Here is a 23,994-nt window from a genome sequence, read left to right as displayed (position 1 = left end):
AATGTTCTCAGGTGTCCGTAAAAATGGATAATTCAGAATATGATGACTCAAGCGAGGGCAATGACCGTGAGAGTAACAATTTTTCGGATGCAGCATTCGTATTTAGAGAATTTTCCTTTTGTAGTTAAACGGCCCATGGATAAATCCCCAGAGTCAGAAGAGAAAGAAGAAACGATTCCTAAAGTGGAATCCGAATCATCAGTGGAATCTCATTCCGAATCGGATGAGAAATATAACGAAAGGGCATCACTTGAAGATAAGCTGGAAGACGTTAAAAAAAATAAAGGCGACATTCCTGCGCTTCTTTACGCGGCGAAATACGCTGACGTCGACGTATGCCAGAAACTCGTGGATGACGGGGCAGACGTTAACGAAACGGACGAAAATGGCAACGACGTCTATAACTGCGCAGCCATGAATAAAAACAGCTGCGATGTAGAACTGATCTATTTCTTTGCGGAGAAGAAAGCCACAATGAAAAGGCTAAATAATAATAATGTTGATGCAGTCAATTTGGCAATCGAATTGGGCAAATTCAAGTTTGCTCAAAAGCTATTTCATATTTATCCATTTCACAACGATAGAGACGATGATTCACAATAATACACACCGACCAAGTTTTCTCCTTTTGGGAAATTTGGATGTGAATCGTAGTTTGTAATGTTTCTTTTATTACTAATTCTACTGACACAAAATATTTTTGAATATCGTCTCATCTATAATAAAGCAAAATCATCGTCCCATTCTTAGAATGATCATATTTTTTATTATTTAAATTTTCCCTCACAGTTTAGCTAAATCATTAACAGTTTGATGAAACTTAACGCCATTTCGAATAGGCATATTGAGGTAAGCAATGGTATGTCTCACAAAGGGATAATAGTAAAATCAGGACCATGGACAGAGATTACGCAAATATTCTAGAAAAAATTGAAAGACTTTTCGCTTGATTTGAAATCCTCTCTTTGCGATCCTTCTTTTGGTGTGCGAATTTATAGGAATATTTCAAAACTTGTAAAATAAATCGTGCTTTTTTAATGCAGGTTAGGAAATTTTGATTCACATGCTTTTTAGCCGGCTTTCTTGAACGGTTTTCTGGATATTTTGCTTGTTCATAATTCAAGATAAAAGAAACTTCGCACACATTTAATGTGTCAAGCTTTATTTAAAAATTTTAATCAAAGACCCATGAAATGTAGAAGAAATATTAACCTAAAGAACTTTTAGATTATAGAAATATTTAAATTTCTCAACTCTTTTAACATAAAACTTCCAATACTAAAACTGACGCGAATAAACTGTAAAATGGTCAATAATAGAGGTTTAAATTAATTTAACACGCAAGAATTTTTCAGAATGCCGGAATTCATTTTATTTTGTGACAATTTATTTTTCAATGTGCATCTGGACGATATGAGAATACAAACTTCTCTTTGTCCCATAAATTCTCGGGCACTTGTCGCAATGGAAATTATTATTCCGGCAGCTCTTCATATGCTTTTCAAGAAGTCCTGAGCAATTCAACTTGCACTGGCAGAAGCGGCAAGTCTTGGCAGTCCGGTGTCTAAGCATATTACGGCGGCTTAATTCCTTCTCACACTCAGCGCATCGAACGAATGAGTGCACCTTGGACTTGTGATCCTTGAGAAAATATTCAGAGGCAAACAATTGGTTGCATTCTCCACACTTCTTCGTCTTTGGAAAATGTCTGCGTTGAATGTGCCGCTTCATGAAAAATTTATCAAATGCAGTATAGTCGCAATGGTCACAGCGAAAAATCACAGTTTTTGCGTGAACTCTTCTCACGTGTATATTCAACCTAGAATGCTGGGTGAAAGTTTTTCCACATTCTTTGCAACTAAAGAGGGTTTGTTTGCAGGTCTTCCTATGTAATTGATACAAACCCGAGCACTTGAAACTGACTTTGCATGTGGAGCAAACCGATGGCTTTCTGTGGCATTCCATTTGAATGCGAGTCAAGTTCTGGCCACAAGATTTGCAATTTTCGAACCTATGACATTTTTGATAGTGTGATACAATTAGACATTTTGAGCCGAATTTGGCGTCGCAACTATCGCATTTGAACTTCTTTGGCATGTGCCTGGCCTCTTTGTGTCGTTTCAAATTTCGCTTCGTTGTGGTGAAATACTCGCAATGATTGCATTGGTAAAGATCTCCATTATTGCCTTGTTTGTGCCACGAGTTGATATGGAGAATCATTTCAGACTTGGATGTGAAGTACTCTTGGCAGCTTAAATAACGCGTGCACGCCACCGGAAGTTCTGGATGATTGCGTTTCATGTGCTTCCTCCACGAATGAACTGAGGAATGCAATTTTCCGATTTCACAATATTTGCAACGAATTTTCCTGCTTTCGCATGGTTTGTTCTGTTTCTTGTGAAAATCCTGCTGCATGTGCTGCTCTTTTTCCTCCTCGGTGTGAAAAAATGTCGTGCAGCCCCGAATTCCACATTTGATGGCTTCTTTGTGATACACTCTGACGTGATCCAACAGATGGTTGAAACTTTTGCCGCAGTATAAACACAGTTCTTGGCCTTGTTTGCTTTTCAATGGAATTTTCTTCTCGTATTTGGCAAGATCAACCTCTTCCAACTGCACCCAACACTGCTCTACCTCTCCAACTGGAAAATTAAAACAATTGAAATAAAGGTGCTTATTATTTCTGTTAAAATTTCTCAATTACCTGAGTAATTCTCCCGCAGCGCCTTAGCGTTTTCTTCCAAATCAAGGTTTTTCGGCCACCAAGCAACTGCCTCGTCTCCAGACTCATCTCCAAACCTGAAATATGCGCGTTAAAATTAAAAAATTTAATATTTAAAACTTGTGAAAAAACTCACTTTGCCTGCCAGATGCAAAAATAGCAGATCAAAGCGTCTTCTTCAACCACCTCCGGCAAGTTTTCGTCTTCTTCCGTCAGGTTCATGACCTCCATGGCCCATTTCCTCAGCTTGAACCTGTCCACCTGCGACGCGAGGACGTGGCCGTCCGACGTCGGACACTCGCACAGTCTGCACAGTGGCTTTTGAATTGGAGTGTTTCTTCTTTGACTCTCGCCGGCAGCATCTCTTAATTGGCTCCTTAATCTCCTTGAATGACTCTCCATCCAGGAAAATCTTCCCCAAAGAACGATATTTGAGTCAAATTTCGATGCCCAGCTTCTTCTTTGGTTTGCAGTCCTACGACGAACAAATATTATCACGCCGATCTTGCTGCTTGCGTTTTCCGTTGTCGTGTGTTTGCAAGCTAACTGATAACTGACATCGAGCTGCTATCAACTATCAACCACTCCACAGCTCCCCTCCCTCCGTTCTCAGTGGTGCGTGAGATAAGGAGAAGAAAATTTTAACATGTTTTTTTAAACGTTTTATATTATTTTTTGTTTACCTTATAGATTAAATTATTAATTCAATGTTATCATGACCTCAGAGATCTTCAACATGTTAAAATTCGACTTAGGTTACTAACTCCAGTAGCTCCTTGTCTGAATACACTCTTGTTTTTAGAGGCAACCAATCAGCGTTCAGCAATCTTTGATTTCGGCGATGTCGGGATGATTTAAGAGTTATCTTTTTCTGTATTTCATCACACGTCGGGAACATAAAAGCGGATCACGCAAACTTGACCTTGAAAGTAAATGGCAACACTGTACAATGCGATCCTTTTGCCCAGCGTTGCCGTAATCAGCCCCTTTAAAAAGATAATATCGATATTATATCGTTTGGAAAATATGCCGCAAACATGTTTTGTTTGGCCATTTGTCTAATCTAATCTAGATCATTCTGAAGTAGTCGTGGCCAAATAAAAATCGATGATTTTTTGACGATATTTATCGATTTATATCTATAGTCAAAAACATGGCGATGACTATTATGAAGTCAGCAACTGAACACATTAGACGAGTTTTTGGCCGCTCTTCACACTTAGACAATCTTATCCAGGTATTTTTCTCATTCTAGGCCATTTTTTGCTTTGCAGAAATAGCTCTCATTCGCTTTTTACGTGATATATCTGCTCTTAAGAGCACTCGAAAATATATTGTTTTAATGCTCGTGTATCCTTTACAACTTTTTGAAAACAAATTTAATTTTTACTCCGTGTTTTACATTAAGTCATTCTTTTGTATCGTTCTTAGGTCCCCGAAAAAAATGGATAAATCAGATTATGATGGCACAAGAAAGAGCAATGACCGTGAGTAACAATTTATTGTACGCATAGCTTTGGAATTTAGGGAATTTTCCTTTTGTAGGTAAACGGCCCATGTATAAATCCCGCCCTGAGTCTGAGGATGAGCTAGTAGAGAAAATTCAAAGACTGGAATGTGATTCATCCTCGTCAATTCTTGACGAAATTCCTGCGCTTCTATACGAGGCACAGCATGGTGACTTAGAGTCATGCCAGAAACTGGTGGAGGAAGGGGCAGACATTAACGAAACGGACAAATATGGCAACAACGTGTATCATCTCGCAGCCTTGAACCGAAACAACTGCGATATGGAACTGCTCTATTTCTTTGCGACCCGCGGAGCAGAAATGAAAAGACTCAATAATGATGACGATGATGCAGTCCCTTTCGCTCTCATCAATAGGAACTTCAAGTTTGCGAGAGAGCTGTTCAACATGCAAAGAACCAAGGAAAGCTTTCTTTTGCGTTGCATTGGTACAACGCCGGAGTCAATTAAATTCGCGTATCAGCAAGACCCATCAGTGGTCAAAGTGAATGGCAGCGAAGAATTCGACTTGCGGATTTTGAAGGAGATGGCTTGGTTTCACGATTTCGAGACATTCAAGTGGATCATCGAGGTTGCCACCAGCAGATTCGGTGTGGATTTATCTCAAAATAAAGAACTGCAACTGAGAATTTTAAGAGAAGCTGCTCGAAATCTTGATGAGCCTAATGGCCAGGCAATCGCCAACTTCCTTTTTTCTTCATATGCCGAAAATTGGACAGTGCAAGATTTAACTCCCCTCCTCATCGAGGTTTTGCCGAGCGGAAACTTGGAAGTTGTCCAACTGATGGTTGATCACGGAGCTGACCTGAATGTCGGCATGATGAACGGGCACTTGTCCCTTTTTCAGTACTGCGTGGGGATGAATGCAATGGATTCCGCCCTTTTCGTGCACCAACGGAACCCAGAGGAGATAAGCCTGTCCAATTTGGTTACCGCAGCAACGACTGAGAACATCGCAATGTGCGAGTGGCTGATCGGGCTCATCAAAGAATCCAAATTTCATATTTTAATTCCTGATTTCATTCATTTTGCTGCCAAGTACACTCCCTTCGGTGCAGCAATTATCCGGCATTTTGATTTCATAATGCGTCCGTACATCAATTCTGTCAACAGCGAAGGCAAAACTGCTCTCCATTCGGCCGTGGACGCACACAACCTCTCTAGTTTTCAGGCCTTGGTCGAGATCGGTGCGGATCTGACCGTGAAATATCGTGATGTTAACTTGCTGCACTACTGCCTGTTTAAAAATTTTCTCAAGGGCGCCAAGATTGTGTTCGCCAAGGACCCAAGCCTGTTGCAGGGAAGACAAGCTTTGGTCTGGGCTCCTCTTTCCAATTTAATTAGAGATTGGCTTGCTTCTGTAGGCGTTCACGATTACTAGGCACAGACATATTCTTCTCCTTTTGGATTTGAACATGAATTGTAGTTTCTAGGGTTATTTACTAGAAATTCAACTATGCCAAAAATATATTTTTAATCGCTGATATAATCTTAAATAAAGCAAAAGCATAATTCTGAAAAACTCGTTATATTTTTCCTCTAAAATTTCAGCTTAATCATTAGAAGTGGTTTGAATAGTTTTATTTTAAAATACAATGTGACATCCACCTCTACATGCCAACTGAGCAACTTGTCATCGATACCAAAAGTGAAAAAAAAGAATCACACGTAAAAGCGACTGGAAAACTGGCGGAAGCACTACCTTCAATAGTGGCACAGTTTTTATTTTCACACCACAAATTTCTTTTCGACTGTCTCGAGGAGCAATTAGAGAGAGGAACTTGCTAAGATCTCCGAGGAATGTAAATAACTCGGCTTGGTATCCAGGTTTCGTGATATTCAGTTTTTTCTCGGAAACACCGAAATGGCTATTGCACTTGATTGAAGTCAATTTTCACAACAATTTGCTCCGGATTTCATCCTTTTTAATATTAACTCTGAATTACGACAGGTCAGGAGTTATACTTAGTTTTGATAGTCCAGAGTCTTTGTAGAAGATTATGTTCTTTGCGATCGCCTCTGCCTGAGCCTTTGGTGTTTCAACTTAAGGTTAAATCTGCCTCGATTTCGTCTTGTGTAATCTTGACTCGTCAACCGAGCTAAATTCCCTATCGAGAAGAAGCAAGTTAGAAAAGACGCGGATTGAAAAAATTATCGCAAGACCTTTAAGGGCTCCCTGCCAAAAATCTTCATTAGCAAATATTACCAATGATATTTGAATCATACGCTTCATTGGAGTTAATATTAATAAATGATGAATGAAAAATGATAGCAACACAATAATGCAGCAACATTAAAAAATATTAAAAACAAATATAAATACTATTATTTTCTTAATCTTGTTTTAATATTACACCAATGTTAATCCAATGATATCAGTGCGCATGCGTGAATGCGTGCGCATCCACGAGTCGCACACTCTGCCACTGTCCGCTGTCCGCCAACACCGCATCAAGAAACAAACACACCGAACGGATATTATAACGGCTACGCGGAATTTTCATGTTGTTCTTCGTTCTGCGAGTCGTTCGTCGCCTTCTGAGTTTAAAATACACCCATGTAAGGACCCTTGAAGTTATCAACACACAGCAGATATTACAGGTAAAGAGAATTATTCGTTTTTTACTTTTGTTTTCATTCCAATTCGCGGTTACAAATTTTTACTGTTGCACGCAGTGAGAAAACGAGCCATAACTTTGATAAATCATCGAATTTTGATGCAATTTTTCGTTGACAGGCCGGGCGAGGATGGCTTTGACCCTGTGGAGCAGACCATGAACGAGCTGAAGAGGGACATTGAGCGGCTGCGCAAGAAGATGGCGAAGATCGTCAGCTTTGAGCCGGGCCGCTTTTCACGTCGCCGCCCAAGGACATCCACGACCCACGCCCGTTTATCTTGTGGACTTTTTCCCGCTTTTTCCCTTTATATTTGCTGCCCTAATCGTCTTTTCTGATCAAGAACTACCCTAGCTTCCACGAAAGGGCCCCACATACCGCCACACCACACATTACTATATATATGATGGAACTCTTAATTAATTTTATGTCCTTGTCATGCATCCTTGCAGAATTGCATTTGTTTTCACCGGTATTTTTCTCTCCACTTATTTATTTTTAAATATTTTAGCAACACAACTTTTACCAATTTCTTGCGCATGAAATGAACTGTTGTTATTTCCTCCTAGGAATTAATATATAAAATTAGAGTTCGGATTAGTCAAAATTTTCATGCAGATATTTCCTGTTGAATTTTCATTTGTTGCCTCAATTTCTCAATAGATTTATCTCGGGCAATGTTTCTAGTCACATGAGCAATTAATTAGAAAAATATTGAAAACTTAAGAGCAAACATGGCCTGCAAGAAACTTGTAAAAATGGAAAAATAGGTTGTTACCACTTAATTGCATAATTTTAATTTGGATGTTTTGGAACCTTTTGTCCTTGACTTTAAAAAAATATTAATGACTTATGAGCACTGGCACGAAAAAGGGCGGCCAGAAATTAATGAGGGACGTGATTCATGTGCTAATGGCCTGAACTTTCCCGCATAAAAAAATATCGCCTGAGAATGTTCTAAGAATATACCGACTTCGCCCAGGATTAATCTAAAAAATTAATTATATATGAACTTATGATACGGTTTTTCGTGATACTGGATTAATCTGTAGATTAATTTAAGAGAATATCCTTAGAATGTTCCAGGATTATTCTGCCGGGGTTTGTTTCAAAAAGCTCTAAAGAATGATCCTAGAACATTCTCAGAATATACTTATGGATTAATCTTTGGATTGTTCTAGGATTAATATTTAGCGTATCAAATCTTAACTTTGGATTATTCTTTGAGGATAATCTAAGAATGTTCTTAGGTGATTCTAATATCATTTTAAGGTTAACATAGATTGTGACAAAAATTATCCCCAAATTATTCTTAAAATTACCCTCAGATTGTTCCTAGAATATTTCAAAATCTGTTATTTCTATTACTGCGATATAATTGGGATTCTAAATAATAACAAACTTATTCAGTTAAATTTTTAAAATTTATTTGTTTTTAATCATATCAGGTACAAAATTTTCTCTCATTCGATGCCAGCACCGCCAATCTTGAAGCCCAAACTGCAGAACTTAAACGATTGTATCTTTTCCCGTCGTGCAACAGCTGCGGACGGCTTGAAGCTAAAAAAAGGGAGCGACTCGTAGAAAAAAATGAATAAAAGCTTTTTTCAATTAGCTGTGCTTGGAAAATGGAAGGTAGAAGTATGTCAAGTTCATGCATAATATTTTTCCATTTTCCAAGCGAAGCCAATTGAATCGTAATGTGTAATCAAAATTCTCGAAAGCGTACAAAAAACGCGACCGCGATTTACATGGAAAAATTACATTTTTCATCACCGATTTACAGTTTCCGCCACCCAAACTTATTTATAGGGTTCTAATTAAGAACATTAAGGACTGGAGAAGATCCCATATCAAAATATTGGTGGCAAAAACCGTACAAGTAGCGGCGAAAAGTGTAATTTTACAATAAAACCGTTGGATTTCAAAGTTGCGCGATCTGTTCTAATTTCTTTGGACGCTAATCTATAAAATGGGACTTACCCTGTTAACCGCCAGATCCAGGCCATCCGTCCAAGTCTGCGGGACGTCCGTGTTGTCCCTTACTGGCGGCGTCCGGCGTCCTGCGTCCGTTAATAACTTTAACTTTGAACGGCGGTTGACCGTTGACGCGTTGGACAAAGAGAGCGAGGCAGGATTTTGTAAGTCTCTTGCTGCGCTTGCTGCTGCCACCGCCCGTCGCCCCTCCCCCGCTCCACAACAGAGGCAGGCAGCAGCAGCAGGCATTCCATGCAAGTGCGTGCATGCATGTGCAGCCGCCGCTACCACGCGCACACTAAAATCGCCCTTTTAACCCTTTTTTGTCCTTCTGACCATTATTTTCATATTTGCCCGTTTATCGGTAGCATTAAATAAGACTCTTTGTGCTAAGAAATTAATTTATTCAATCGCATTTATGATTTTTACCCTTTTTAATCCGGGCAGATTCTTTGAAAAATAAAGGCATCATAATTTTGTATCAGATAATGAAAAAGGTTTAGGTTTTAATATTAAAATATAATCCATCGACTTAATTAAAAAATATTTCCTAGAAAAATATTTTTTGTGATATTATTTAACAATATGGCAGTTAATTTTCTTGATTAAATTATGTTTCATATTTAATTTTGTTTTTAATTTTAAGAAAAATATCGAAGTTATTCTCTTTTAGGGTTTTTTAAAGAATATTCTTGGAACATTAAAAAAATATTTTTGGATTAATCTCAGAATGATCCATAGAATAATCTGGGGATATTCTATTAACTATATTCAAATTGCCCCTTTGGGATTATTCTAGGGATATTCTTGTAAATTAATCTCTAGATTGACTTTAAAACATTTTAAGGTTAATCTGGATTCATTCTAAGAAAATTCCAAAAATTATTTTTTTAGATTAATCTCAGAATGATCTAAAGAATAATTTGAGAATATTTTTTTAGATTAATCTCTAGATTGATCTTAAACATTCATAGATTAATCTCAATTAATACAGGATTAATCCAGGATCATTTTTTTGGATTAATTTTTTCGGGTAAATTTTGATTAATCTAAGATTATTCCGGATATTCCTGGGTTATATTTTTTTATGCGGGTTATATTATACAGAGCCGCCATTATTGTTTCCCATTTTTGTCAATGTCAATGCGACCCGTCGGGCCGAACGATTCGACAAAGTCAAAAGTGGCACACTAATTAAAATTAATTTTGCATTTAAAATTTTTCAAAATTCGTTAATAACAAAGCTAGAACTGACAATATTATTATTAGAATGCAAAATTAATTTTAATTAGTGTGCCACTTTTGACTTTGTCGAATCGTTCGGCCCGATGGGTCGCATTGACACTTACAAAAATGGGAAACAATAATGACGGCTCTGTATAAAATAAAGTTCAGGCCATTAGAACATGACACACGTCCCTCATCAATTTCTGACCGCCCTTTTTCGTGCCAGTGTTGCTCTGGCTCGCCGGGACGACCATTCGACAAAGTGGTCAACATGTTGCATTATCTAGTGCTGACTATATATAAGTATTTCCCAACTTAAACCCAACTTTGTCTCAATACCTGCTGCACGCTGAATGTATACACAAGCAACTGAATGCTGTGACTATGTAATACATAAGCCCAACAACTGCTTATATATTGTAAATAATTTTTTATAAGTTAAATTACTCTTGTGACTCAGGTTGTACAAAAATATGTCTTGATATAATAAATAAAATTTTAAAAATCAATGAAACTTATGTTTCTAATTAAAAAACCCTAAATTACCAAAATTCTACGGAAATTAGGAGATCATTTGATTTTCATTGGAAATTAATAATAACGCAATGATAGCGGTCAATATTTGTGGCCAATATTAGCACAATGTTAAAAAGCGTCACATTTTCACATTGATGCAATATTAAATACCAATATTAAAACAATAATGATCATTGGGAAATAATAATGGCCTAATATTAAAACAATGAAGATTTTTGGCAGGGCTATTTTAAAAACTGTTTCACCCTGAATATTTTACTTGGTACAGATATTTAAAAATGAATTTCTGTAAATGGAACAGCTGGATATTCTTTAAATGATGTAATCCGTGTCAAAATTCAAGCGAGCGGGTTATTTAGTTAAGAGAAGGGAAACATATTTTTCACTAATTTTCTGTAACGACTTATTTTGAAATCTATTTAAACACAGTAAATTGAGCACTAGCGTTGCCTTAGATGTTTCCATCCTTTTTGCTTCTAAAGCAGTGAACACGAACACAAGGCGCAAGTTGTGAGTAATATATTATTCTCTTTCTGCCCGTAAACACGCTCGGAAGGTGCTAATAAAATTTATTATTTATGGAGACTGCTAAAATACTGTTTTTAAAGAGGAAAAATGATGCATTAAAATAATAAAAAAATTGCCTGAAAATATTATTTCCCCCAAAGCATTTCGTTGGTAATATTTCCTGGTCGATCAGCCTCTCTGAACAGCTGGAAAACAGCTTAGGTACAGACTGGACCCGATTCTTCCAAATATACAGGCACGGACTGGATATGATTAATGAGGCATAAACCTAATAAAGAGTTTGTCTGGTGGAAAACAATTTAATTACTTACTGAGTACATCATCACACGTTAATTTGAAAGAATTTTCTGTTTAATGAGTATTAATTTATTTTTAAGCCGTCTATTTACAATTTTTGGGTCCTTGAACTGTCATTTCAGATTAAAATCATATTATAATTCTCAGGAGTTTCACAATTTTGGGGGGAAATGACAAAAAAGTGGTTGTTTTAATGACTTGAAGTGCTCACATAGCTCTAAGGGCTGGATTTCGCACCTGTCCAACAGCATTACATACAAATGAATGGCGTTTCTATAAAATTAAAGCGAAAATATGGCCACATATGGCCCAAGTTCCTTTTTGTCCATGTTATTTGGGACTCGGTGAACTCATGGACTCATATCCCACGGGATATTCTGACCAGAGGTTCATAAAAAATATGAAATAGTTTGTTTAGGTGCCGGAAAATTGTAAATGAACGGTGTTGCCATCTTCTGGCAGCTCTAATACACTTTTTATCACCACTTTTACTTTGCTTGTTCTGCTGGCTGTTGTGGAACAGGGTTTAAGCTGAAATTGGTGACACCAACGTACGATTTTTCTGTTTTTGCGCTGTGACAAACAGCAGAAATATTACCGCTGACTCGTTTGTTCACAGATTTATTCGAGATGGACAAAAGGGTTGGAAAAAATGTCCCTAAGATCAACCATAGCGCAGAAAGTGAGTCTTGCATTATTTATCCATTTTTAAGAAATGCAACCTTATATAATTTTTCTAGAAACACAAGATAAATCGGTAAGACAACGCGCCAAACGGAAAAGGATGTACGACAAACTCTTCAAAATCAAGCTGGATTTCGTTGAAAAAAACAGGGCCGACCTGCCAGCTTTGCATTTTGCCGCCTCCTTGCTCGACCTGGACGTCTGCCGCCACCTGGTGGAGCGCGGTGCCAACGTCAGAGCAAAGTGCACCTCATCTGGCGGCAACCCCTTGCACTTTGCAGCGATGAACTCCACCCACGGCAAGGAACTGGTCAGATATTTCGCTTCAAAAGGATGTAACATCAAGGAAACGGACAGTTCGTACATGATTCCGTTAGAATATGCTCTAAAAGAGAAAAATTTCGAGCTGGCCACGGTGCTGCACCAAATTATGGAGGAGGAAACCAACAGCGGCGATACGCTCCTGCACTTTTGCGTGCGCACCAACAATTTGAATTCCGCAAAGTTCGTCTTTGCGAATGATGTAGCTCTGACGGAGGAGGAGGGCTACGAATCCGGCTTGCTCGAGTACGCGGTGGTTTACGGGGATTTGTCCATGTGCAAGTGGTTGCTGGAAGACATTGGTCTGAACGTCAACAATTACGAGCCGGAGGACTGGAAAGACAATCTTCTCGCCGACGCCGTCACCAACGACGCCCACCACAAGGATATCATTCCTTATTTGTTCAAAAGGTTCAAAATAAACCCGAATTACGAATACCCTTATTTCGGATCCATCCTTGTCTACGCTTTAAGCTGCTTGAAATTCTCAGCTGCGGAGGAGCTCATGAAGCAGGGCGCCGATTTGAAGGTCAGGGTGGACGGAATGAACATTTTGCGGCATTTCGTGTCCAAGGATCAGCTGCTTGCCGCGAAATTCATCCACGAAAGAGACCCCGAGCAGTTAACAGAGGTTGCGGAAAACGGGGAAACGATTCTCCACTTCGCGGCCAAGTTTGCCAGCCTGAAGATGTGCATGTGGCTCGTTGAGCTTGGTTGCAACATCCACGCCTTGAACAGAGCGTCGCACGCCAATTTACTGCACTACGCGGCGCTGAACAAGCCTTACGGCACGGATATCATTGAAAAATTCGGCCCGCAATTGAAGGCTTTCGTGAACTGCGTCAACGAAACCGTGCAAACGCCCCTGCACTTCGCTTTCAAAATGGAAAACATCGAGGCCGCTCAGGCTTTGATCGAGCTTGGCGCCGACATGGCCCTGACGAGGTTCAAACAGAACTACTTGGAATTCTGCGTCCAGTATAGCGCAGTTTCCAGCGCCAAACTGGTGAACAAGATGGAAAAAAGCCTGATTTGGGAAAAGAAGAATGGAGGGTCCATTCTCATCTATGCTGCCGAGGTTGCCACCTTAGAGATGTGCGAGTGGCTGGTGGCCCAGGGACTCGACAGATATGAACGGACGCAAGATGGAAGGTCCGTTCATGACATACTATTCTCAAGACTTAACTGTCGAAAAGTAAGGGAAGCGACCACAATGTTGTAGAATTTGATTAGATGTTATATTTTTATATATTTATATTTAAGTGGATATTATTGGAACACCAATAAACACATTACTAAAACAAATCTTTCCGGATTCTACTGATCGCTAACCAAGGAAGTTTGTTTGATTTTAAATCGGAATTTGTCTTTTAATACTTAACTTAACCTTATTTAATCATATAAGTATGCAATTTTGTTAAATAGCATAATTATTTGTAGGAAGTACTAAATAAATTGACAAAACACTAAGGGATTATACAACTGGTGCATTCTTAAAATGCTTTTAAATTGCCTGGTTTCTTCAATAGTTCTAAAGCATTCCGGAGTTATCAAATGAATATATTACCTAATTAGTATAAAAACAAAATCATTTTGTTAACACGTCTTTTAGTACACGAAAGATAATATTATCTCTCTGTTAGAACCAGAAAAAAAGTTTTTAAACTGATTGTAGTTAATGTCGGTGAGAAAATGAAAGTATTCAAAAAATCAAAACATATTTTTCAATTTAATTCGTCATTACCAAAAAAAAAAACGTTAATTACTCATGATCGTTAGAGGCGCTCATAGTTTCTCTCTGGAAAAAGTGGGAGACTATAGTTCTTATTCAGTAGGTGTCGTGACACTCTTTGACCTGCCACTGACCGGAGGGGAATCGTAGGATCTCTACATTTAAGTCTGAATCGTTATTCTGCTTAATAAGGTAAAAGTCATATCTTTGTGTTTAACCTTTAGCATTTATGGAATTAACTGAAGAATTTCAATGCGAATTAGTTTTAGACTGGGAAGAATCAGAAATTTGATTTGCGACATTGCACGAAAGTGAGGAAATAAATTTTTTTAAAAGAATTCTGTGTGCTATCCAGAAAATGATTGCAATTAATTAATCGTATCATCTTTTATAGAGCTATTTTACGCGAACTTTTCGGTCTAGCATTTGCATGAAATGTAATAAAGTATTTTTTGAAATAATATCAAATCAGTATTTTTAAGTTTTTTTATTTATAAAAAGTTTTGGAAATATTACGCTTAATGATACTATTTTCACTTTGCGCACATTAATATTATTTCAATACTTGATGAGCTTAATTATCCTGCCTTAATTCAAAACAAATATTTTAGTAGATAGTGACGAAAGCATTCAATAAAAATGAGTTAGTTATGCACGCTATGAGCCCAATTTTGCTGATAACACATTAATAAACAATATGTTCTATATTATCTTAGATTATTAATGTTTGTTATAGGCTTTGAACTTTCTCTTACACCCCAAGGAATAAAAAATGGACACGGAAAAAGAACTTTCTCCTAAAACCATCTGGAAGCAAAACTATTTTGTTAAACTCCAGGTAGATTATTTCAATTTTTATCCGAGTTTAAGTTTATCTGACGTGAGATTCATTGCAGAACTTAATGACAAACTATGATAAATTCTTCATCGTCAATGTGGACAACGTAGGCTCGAAGCAAATACAAGATATTCGGCAAAGCCTGCGAGATTGCGCCCACATCCTCATGGGAAAGAACACCTTAATTCGCAAGGGCATTCGTATTATCAATGATCCCAGCGAAATGGACCAAAGAGGTCCACAGAAAAAGGGTGCTCGTAGAAAGGGCACTTCAAATTCAAACAAAAACACTTCTGAGCATAAACAATCCCATCCTATCGAAAAGTATTAAAAAAATACATATAAAAATTTAGAAAAAGACTAGATTAATAATTTCAGGATTTTGCCCCACATTCGCGGCAACGTAGGCTTCGTTTTCACGAATCAAGAGCTGAGCGAGGTGCGAGACAAGCTGGTGGCGAACAAGAGGAAGGCCCCAGCGCGCGCTGGAGCCATCTCCCCTTGCTCCGTCGTCATTCCCGCCCATAACACCAAAATCGGACCCGAAAAGACTTCTTTCTTCCAGAAACTAGCAATTCCTACCAAAATTTCAAAGGTGAGATGCTTTTTACTGATTCAATGAACTCCCGATTGAATTTTCAGCATTTTTGGCATCAGATGACGGGCTGAAAACCAGTAAACCTGATAAAACCCGATTTTTAGTTGGTTTCAATCTTTAAAATAATTCTGATCATTCAGGGCACGATCGAAATCATCCACGACATGCACATCCTGAAGGAAAACGAAAAGGTTGGCGCTTCAGAGGCCGCCTTGCTCAACATGCTGGGAATCTCGCCTTTCTCCTTCGGCCTGGAAATCCAGATGATCTACGACTGTGGCACCATTTACAGACCCGAGGTACTCGACATCAAGCCTGAGGATATTCAAGCCAGGTTCACAAAGGTAAGAAGATATAACTAACCCTTTGATGGTTTTAATGAATGTAAATTTTCCTTCAGGGTGTGAGCAACATCGCGTCCCTGTGCCTTTCCATCAGCTACCCGAGCGTGGCGTCGGCGCCGCACATCGTGGTCAATGGATTCACCAACCTTGTGGCCCTGACCAAGTCAACGGGAATCGCATTCAAGCAGGCAACTGCTGCCCTGGCACTCCTTGAGGGCCGGCCCACCATGGCTGCCGCCTCTCCTGCTACCCAGCCCGCGGTCAAGGAGGAGGAAAAGGTGAAGGTGGTGGAAGAGGAAGAATCTGACGAGGAAGGTTTTCTGGGCTGCGATATCTTCTTATTATAATGTTCCAGAAGGCCCTACAAATACATTTGTACTGAATTGTATTTAGGTTGAAGAATATTAAAAATAATTTTAATTCAAATGTTTCAATTTAAAGGAGTTTTTTATTTTAAAATAGTAGAAATTATTACCCTCTTCATTATTTGGCGAAGTTTATGAGCACACCAATTGATTCTTGAGGGTCGAATTAGGTAAAGTGGATATTTTCCCGACCAAAAAGTCCAGCGCGAACTTTTTTCCCGCCAAAACAATATGAACGTACATGCGAGATGTGCGCATGCGTCAGAGCTGATTTGAGCACTTGCAGAGAGACCACTTAGTCAGATCCAGCCAGCTCTGACGGGTGCGCAATTCTCGCAAATGCGTTCATATTGTTTTGGCGGGAAAAAAGTTCGCAAGTCACGCTGGACTTTTTGGTCGGTAAAAATATCCACTTTACCTAATTCGAACCTCAAAAATCGATTGGTGCGCTCAGAATTTTTGTCAAAGACGGTCTTTAATTAATGATTGTTAAATAAAACTGTATAGTCATAAAAATATTCAAGTCTTTTTCTAGTCCCTGCCCATTTTGAAGCTGATAAATTGCACCAAAGGATCGCGGTTCACTTTGGAATGACAGAAAATCAATGAAGCATCACAAGGTTAAGTGGCGTTAATCTCAGGAATAACCTTGATTCATCGGACCGCGAAGAGCACATTTACCGCGGATATTAAAAATAATTTTAACCTACCTTTTATTGGCTGGGCAGCTTTTTTGCTCTGCGGAAAACTTGATACAGTTCATGGCTTTGGGTTCTATCCACTTGTCTGCTTTAGATTATTTGTCCTTACACCTTACACCTCACGAAAAGTCCAAAGTCCACTGATTTTACGGATTTTACAAGGCGAACGAAAATAAAGAAGGCGCGGCTCCTCTTTTAGGCGCGTAGCGACAGCCGACAGCGAGTCGAGTGTGAAGCGGGGAAACAGACGAGAGTTAAAGCAACATTAAAGTACTTGACTTTACATATACAAATTCTTGATTATTAACGTGAGAAGATAATTTATCTGATTAGATTTTTTAATTTTATTTGCATTTTAAAACTTAATAGAACCAGAAATGAGCAGTAAATTAGTTATATTAGAAAATTAGTTTTAACTCCGTTGGAAACACCCTTTTCAGCAAGGCGGGATTTTGTCAGCAGCCGGTAGAGATGCTGTCTGACCTGTCTGTTTTCTGTTTGCCACTTTTGCCAGTTATTTTGTTAAGTCTGGCGATGAGAAGAGCCGTTTCCACTCCACCTGACCCTGAGAAAGGTAGTGTATGATGTGCTGACAAGAATCATACGCATGCAAACAATTATCTCCGATGATTAGTTGTCATTTAAAAATGTTGATATTGATGATTATAACTCTTGATTTAGTTTAGAGAAAAAGAAAGGTGTTTTCCGTGTTTATAGGTGTAAAGAGAGACAACATTTTGGCTTTTTGGAGTTACTCACCCAATTTTTATTTACAATAATTCAAAAACAAAAATCTGATAAACACTTGTGTTGATCGCAAACAAACAAAAGCGAGATAAAAATTGTTTTGAATGTAAAAAATACTCCATCGACCGATATATGGTATTATTAATGGGGGTTTCAAATTTATTTTAAAAGCCAAATCAAAACAATTACAATTATGGGACATAGAAATAGAAAATAAATACAATTTATCTATATAGTTGTACTTTGAAGGGAATGTTTTTTGATCTGGACTTTCTTTGTTGAAAAGGTAGTGACGCCGCCTCGGAGTTCTAACAGCGTTACAATATCGTAATTTCTGCTAAAGCACGCACAATCTCTCGGAGTTTGATTGCGCTTGTTCAATGCGTTCAAATCCAAACCTTTTGTGTAAAAGTAGCGAACGATGCGGTAGCCGTCTCTGTTGTAGGCTGCAAAGTGCAACACCGACGATCCGTCCCGTTCACTTAGCGCCCTGAAGTCGGCACCGTTGCTGACGAGCCACTGGCACATTTCCAGGTTGGATTGCTCCGCGGCGTAGTGCAGAATCGTTTCTCCCCTTTCCCCGAGTCGCTTGATCAAATTCTTATTGCGCTTGTGCAGAAGCTTGACGCTCGCTAGATTGTTCAACCTGACGCAGAGGAACATTAAGTTTTCTCCTTGGATGTGGATGGTCGTGTCGGCACCGAGGTTGATCAGGTTTTCAGCGACGCGAACGTTTTGCTCTTTAAGTGCGACGACGAGAGGCGTTTCCAGGAAACTGTTCCGTGCGTCAAGGTCGGCACCCTCGTTGAAGAGGAACTCGACCAGGTTGTCCTCGCATTCCTTGTTCCTGGCCGCGAAGTGCATGACGCCTTCCATGTCGCGTCCGTTCAGGGCCCGCACGTCGGCGCCCCGTTCCTTGATCAGGAAGGAGCACATCTTCAGGTCGGCGTGCTGGGCCGCCAGGTGGAGGGGCGTTTTCCAACCCTTTGTGCGTTGGCTCAACAGATCTGGATCCATTTTGCGCACGAATTTGACGCTGAGCAGCTTGTTGTTCCTGACGCAGTAGTGGAAGATGTTGTCCTCGCCTATCATCACCCTGAAGTTCGCTCTGTGATCGCACAACAGCGCTTGGGCGAAGATAAAGTTTTCGGACATCAGGGAAACGTGGAGGGGTGTCTCCCCGGATTTGGTCTTCGCGTCCACGTCCAGTCCAAGGGACCGGAAGTAATTGATCATTTCACATCCGAACTTTTTGTTCGAAGCTGCGAAGTGCATTGCCGTCTCTCCGGATTTGGTCACGGCCTTAGGATCGACGCCGGCCTTGACTAGAATTTTGCAATCATTCAATTCTTTTGACTCTGCTGCCCTGTGGAGGGCGTTTCTTCCCAGGGAATCGACTTTTTCGACCTGACTACTGTCTCTGCTGATAACAAAACTGGCGCTCTTCGGCACGTTTTTGTCCAAGCAGAATTGCAGATAGGAATCCTTGCTGAGGTCTGCTCCAATGCTGATCAACGCGTTGGCGGATTCAATCTTGCCATACATCAGGGCAAGATGGAGTGGCGTCTTGCCCTCTTTGTTGTACTCGTTAGGGTCGAGGGAGGGGAAATTCTCAAGTTTGAGAAACCAGATTAAATCTGCACCCACGTCCTGCTTGCGGTTCATGGCGGCAGAGTGCAGCAAATTGTCGCCAATCTCGGTCCGAGATGGTTCAAAGCCATTTTTATTCTTGAGCAGCCAGCGGCACATCTCTACATCAGAAAAAATGGCTGCGAGGTGGAGAAGGGACCTTCCGTCAGGGTCCACGCAATGGATCAGCATCGGGTTGTACTCGTGGACCTCCTTGGCCATGGCGAGGTTGTTTTCCTTCACCAAAAATTGCAGGATGTTGTCCTTGGAATTTTGAGCCTCAAGCAGGTACTCTGCAACCTTGAAGTTGCCCACCCTGGCGGCGTAGTGGACCGGCTGCTCGCCATTACGGTCTTTACAGCTCAAATTGACCTGCCACGATGCGACCAGGTACCTGATGATTTCTTCGCCGTGCACCTTGTTCATCGCGGCGTAGTGCACGACTGTGGCATTTTCCCTCGTGGTGTCGAAAACCTGTTCCTTGCCGACCTCTTCATTCAGCAAACAGGAAAGCAGATCTTCTCGCATCACCGCCAGCATCAGCGGTGTAGCGTCGGCGCACACTTTTCCCACGAACCCCACTGCTTCCATGATGTCGACATCGTTGACGCCGAATAAGTCTCCCAAGTCTGAGCTAAAATTAAAAGGTTAAGATTTAATACAGTGTGTGGGAAAATCTTGATACTTACAGATCTTCCAGATAACAGGAATTACGACCAAACATTTTTGTTTGGGCTGTTTGGCCAAGTTTCAATGTTTATATTTAATCTGGAAAGACGTCTGTCTTGTAAGTCCGTTAGTCCGTGCGGGCGTACTAATACTGAAAAATAAAATGGGAAATATTGCTCAGTCAGCTGGAAACAAAATAACAAAAGTTGTTGACAGTTCATTGCATCATTTTGTTTATGAGTTTAAAAAGAAAACATTACGTAATAAACAAAATAATGTTGTTTTCAGTTCAAACTGGTTTCACTTTCAATAATTTCATTTTGGACGACGCAAAATTTAATAATATTTTGAGCTTAAAATAAGTCTGTAATAAAATCCTACAGGCACTGGTTACGCGTATACGCGCCCTTTAATTTGAAAATTCTATCGATCTTTGGGAGGGGGAATCAAAGCCTGTAGGGGAAATTTACCCTCTCACAGGTGTTCATCCAAATCCAAGATGAGCGAGCAGCTGTTTTTAAAGGTGCGATGATAAGACTTGTTAATAAACACTTAAAATGATATTAATGAGCTCAAACAGGTGAGTTAAACTGTCTCTTAATTAACAGAGTAAATTTAAAATTTCGATTAATTTCTAAAATCCCTAGAAATTTTAAAATATGAAGGTGGATTTTGTTAATTTGACTGTGAAACGACTAGAGGGCCTGACAGTGAGAGCAAATCCAGATTCAACGGAATCTCAGGACGTTAGGAAATTCGTGGAATTAATTCTTTGTAGTGAGTCTGACGTCCAGGCCAAAATATTAGACATGCGTAAGTACGATTGATTTCGTTATTTGAAAGGTTTGACCCATATTGAAATTGTTATCTATAATCAGACGTGGAAATGCGTGAAAGGGTTCTGCAGGAAATGCTGAGGAAGGAGTGTTGGGACCGAGACGGAAATGAACGGATGTTCAGCAAAATGCTCTCGGCTTTTATGCTTTTACTCAGCCCGCTGACCCGCTCGCTTGATTTAAGTCGATTCTTCAGTTTTTGCCCTAAACAAAAAATTATTTCAGCTATGGAAGAGGTAAAACCGTGTGTGACTGTTTTTAATTTAAATTAAGAACGAAATTGTTGAAGGTATTAGGCTGGATTTCAATCATGGCTCCAGCAGTAAACCACCTGATTCTGGAAGACTCCAGTTGGAACGATGATAGGAAGGCAGAATCGCTCAGCCCTGACGTGTTGAGGTCCTTGTCCGAATTGGACAAGCTGAGTCGGTTGCAGGCAGGGCAAAGCCAGATCACTTTTTCAGATCTGTTGCAGTTATGCCAGAGTCTGCCCAATCTCCGCTTCTTGAAGGTCTTCCACGCCTCAAATTTTGATCCAGAAATTCCTCTTGAAGTCATTAAAAGAAGTTTAGGCCATTTGAGAGCTTTGGTGTGCACCTTGCCGTTTTTCGCGGGCAAAAACTGGCTGCTCGATTTTTTCGCCAAACTCCCGAATATCGAGGTCTTCGACAATTGCTCCTTTGACATCGATGCAAGGGATTTTAAATTCAGAAACGAACCGTATGTGCGATTTTTATTCTTCTCCCTAGACGGAAGCTTATTCTCTGATCATAACATCACTATGTTGAGACTTTTAAATCCGAATGTCACTCACCTCATGGTATTTCCTTCTATTTTAATCATCACAATTTTAAATTTATCTCTTTAAAGGTTGAATGGACCCTGGATCGAAGTGATACGTGTAAAAAGCAAGACGAGCTGTTAAAATTTCAGAATATCGAAGCCCTGAGTTTGCAGAACGTGCAAAGCGCTGATACCGTCATAGGTTTTGTCCGTTTTTACGGAGAAAATCTGCACACCCTCATCCTGGCAGGCTCTTTAGGCGATGATCTTTGCTTTTTGAGTTTAAATCTTATACTCAAATTAAGCCCAAACCTGAAAACACTGTCACTGGACCGCGTTATTTTAGAGGATGATTCTGAACCCTTGATTTATTCCGCTCGATTGACGGAACTGAAGTGGAAAATGTGAGTCATACTGTTTTGAAAAGTTGTTTGGTTGTATTTATTTTTAATTATATATTGTCAGCCGCGGCAGAAGGGTCTCTGTGCTTACAAACATTCTTTCAGCCCCTGAATTGAAAAGGATAGAGTTGACCCTCGAGCGTTTCGACCTGACCGACCTGGCAGGACTGACCGTCTTAGTGACCAATAACGAAATTTTGAACCAACTCGAATCACTCAACTTCTGCTGGTCCGATCCTTATGGGCTGTTTATCAACTTTTGGACGTTAGAATTTATCAGTGTTTTTTTGAAAAGGGCTTCGGCATTTTTGCCCAAGCTTATAGATCTTAGGTTTACGGTGAAATTACCTCACTACAATGGAAATTTTATTAGTTTTAATAAGGGTATTGAATATCCAGAGCTCAGAGATCCTGACCTACTAAAGATTCTTAAGGCGTACTATACTAGTTCAATTTTTCATGAAATGTGTTTTGACATTTGATATAGAATTTTTAGGATATAAGATAGCAAGATGGGGTTGTATTCAACCCTGGAAAATTGTGTAAATAGATCCAGAATTAGTTATGTTAAAGATTTGGTAGAATTAGAAACCAAGAACTAGGTTCTTTATGATTTTTGAATTCAATAAATACGCTCTACCTTTTAGACATTACATTCTACATGAGAAATTTTTTCTTCGGGGAATAACAACATATTTTTGAATTGAGTAGTGAGATAATGCAACCTGCACAGCTCTTTTATCACTGGTTAAACTTCTTTTAAAATGGTTTTTTTGTTTTCGAGGTTTTCGAGAAAATTTACAACCACCTGAAATTGATGTGCAAGTCTCTAAAATACAGTTTTCATGCCTCTGTTTCTGCCATCTCAAATATGTACAATAGTAGCTATAATACTCTATGTTTTTGAGCGCCTAATTTCTTATGTTAAAATTTAACAGAGCTAATGATTATTTTAGTATGTTTTGTAAGTTTTTAAAATATTTAAATTCCATTTAAAGAGGCAATTATATACAGCTATTATGATATAAGAGCCAAAAATATATATAAGACGACGCTGACACTACGAGTTCCATCATAGCTATACTTAAGGTTAGAAATGGAACCACTTGTGCCATTACGTGTTCCAGCTAAGTAAGTCTTTATATTTGTTTGAACCTGAATTCGAATCAAAGTCAACTTAATTATAGATCGATTTGCTTGTCCATTATTTTAGTTCTTCTTTATGCCATTCCCTCAAGCTCCACTGGTGAGTATAGCATTTAAAAATCTCTAGGATATTTCACTGAGACTTTCTAGATGCGAGTATTGACGTGCCGAGAAACGTTTCTGTTGATGGAATAATATTTGAGGGGGAAATTCTGGGCAAACCACCTAAATGTCGGCCCGGAAAGTATTGCAAATTGAAGCGTTGCCGTAACGCACCGGTTTGCAAGGACAAGAAAAAGCCGAAAAAGCCCAAAAAAGAAAAGGAAAAGGTTGAATACTGCGAGACTGCTAGATGTTTGGATACTGGTTCTTGAATGTTTTTATTTGAATTATTATTTACTACTTATTTTATTAGCAAAGTTAATTAAAGCGAACATGGATGAGCAGATAAACCCTTGTGATGATTTTTACTCGTTTGCATGCAATGGATTTTCCAAGCAGTACCCACAACCAGAAGGAAGTAATCACAAGGACGTTGATTTTCATATTGATGAGGACGTTTTTGATAAAATACTAGGTCTGTGTATTTGGTTACGTATCAATTTTTTACTTTAAAATATTTTTACAGAAATTCTTAATGGAAAATATAGCAAAAATTCTGATTCAATAGCGTTGGCTAAAGCTAGAAAGAAATTTAAAAAATGCGAACTAAAGAAAGGTATGATTGTCATTTTAAAACTATTTTCTTATTTCCATATCCTTTTATAT

The 23,994-nt window shown here is 39.2% G+C and overlaps 2 protein-coding genes and 1 long non-coding RNA gene across 3 annotated transcripts; 1 reads left to right on the top strand and 2 right to left on the bottom strand.

Annotated features, from left to right (window-relative positions):
* Positions 1-4,278: 4,278 nt before the first annotated feature.
* On the top strand, positions 4,279-5,631 carry LOC135943783 (uncharacterized). The gene has a single exon (XM_065490446.1). The coding sequence runs from the start codon at positions 4,279-4,281 to the stop codon at positions 5,629-5,631; it is 1,353 nt and encodes a 450-aa protein (XP_065346518.1).
* Positions 5,632-8,276: 2,645 nt separating this feature from the next.
* Positions 8,277-9,153, bottom strand: LOC135942926 (uncharacterized). Its single transcript, XR_010575144.1, has 2 exons — positions 8,850-9,153; positions 8,277-8,426 (listed from the first exon to the last, which is right to left on the bottom strand). It is a non-coding gene; the product is annotated as an uncharacterized LOC135942926 (long non-coding RNA).
* Positions 9,154-16,845: 7,692 nt separating this feature from the next.
* LOC135943782 (putative ankyrin repeat protein RF_0381) lies at positions 16,846-21,715 on the bottom strand. Its single transcript, XM_065490444.1, has 4 exons — positions 21,711-21,715; positions 21,228-21,443; positions 18,161-20,025; positions 16,846-16,898 (listed from the first exon to the last, which is right to left on the bottom strand). The coding sequence occupies exons 1-4, from the start codon at positions 21,713-21,715 to the stop codon at positions 16,846-16,848; spliced, it is 2,139 nt and encodes a 712-aa protein (XP_065346516.1).
* Between the last annotated feature and the right edge of the window lie 2,279 nt (positions 21,716-23,994).

Source organism: Cloeon dipterum, chromosome 4, assembly GCF_949628265.1.
Source record: "Cloeon dipterum chromosome 4, ieCloDipt1.1, whole genome shotgun sequence".
Classification (NCBI taxonomy): Eukaryota; Metazoa; Arthropoda; class Insecta; order Ephemeroptera; family Baetidae; genus Cloeon; species Cloeon dipterum.
This window is presented reverse-complemented; position numbering and strand designations above follow the sequence as displayed.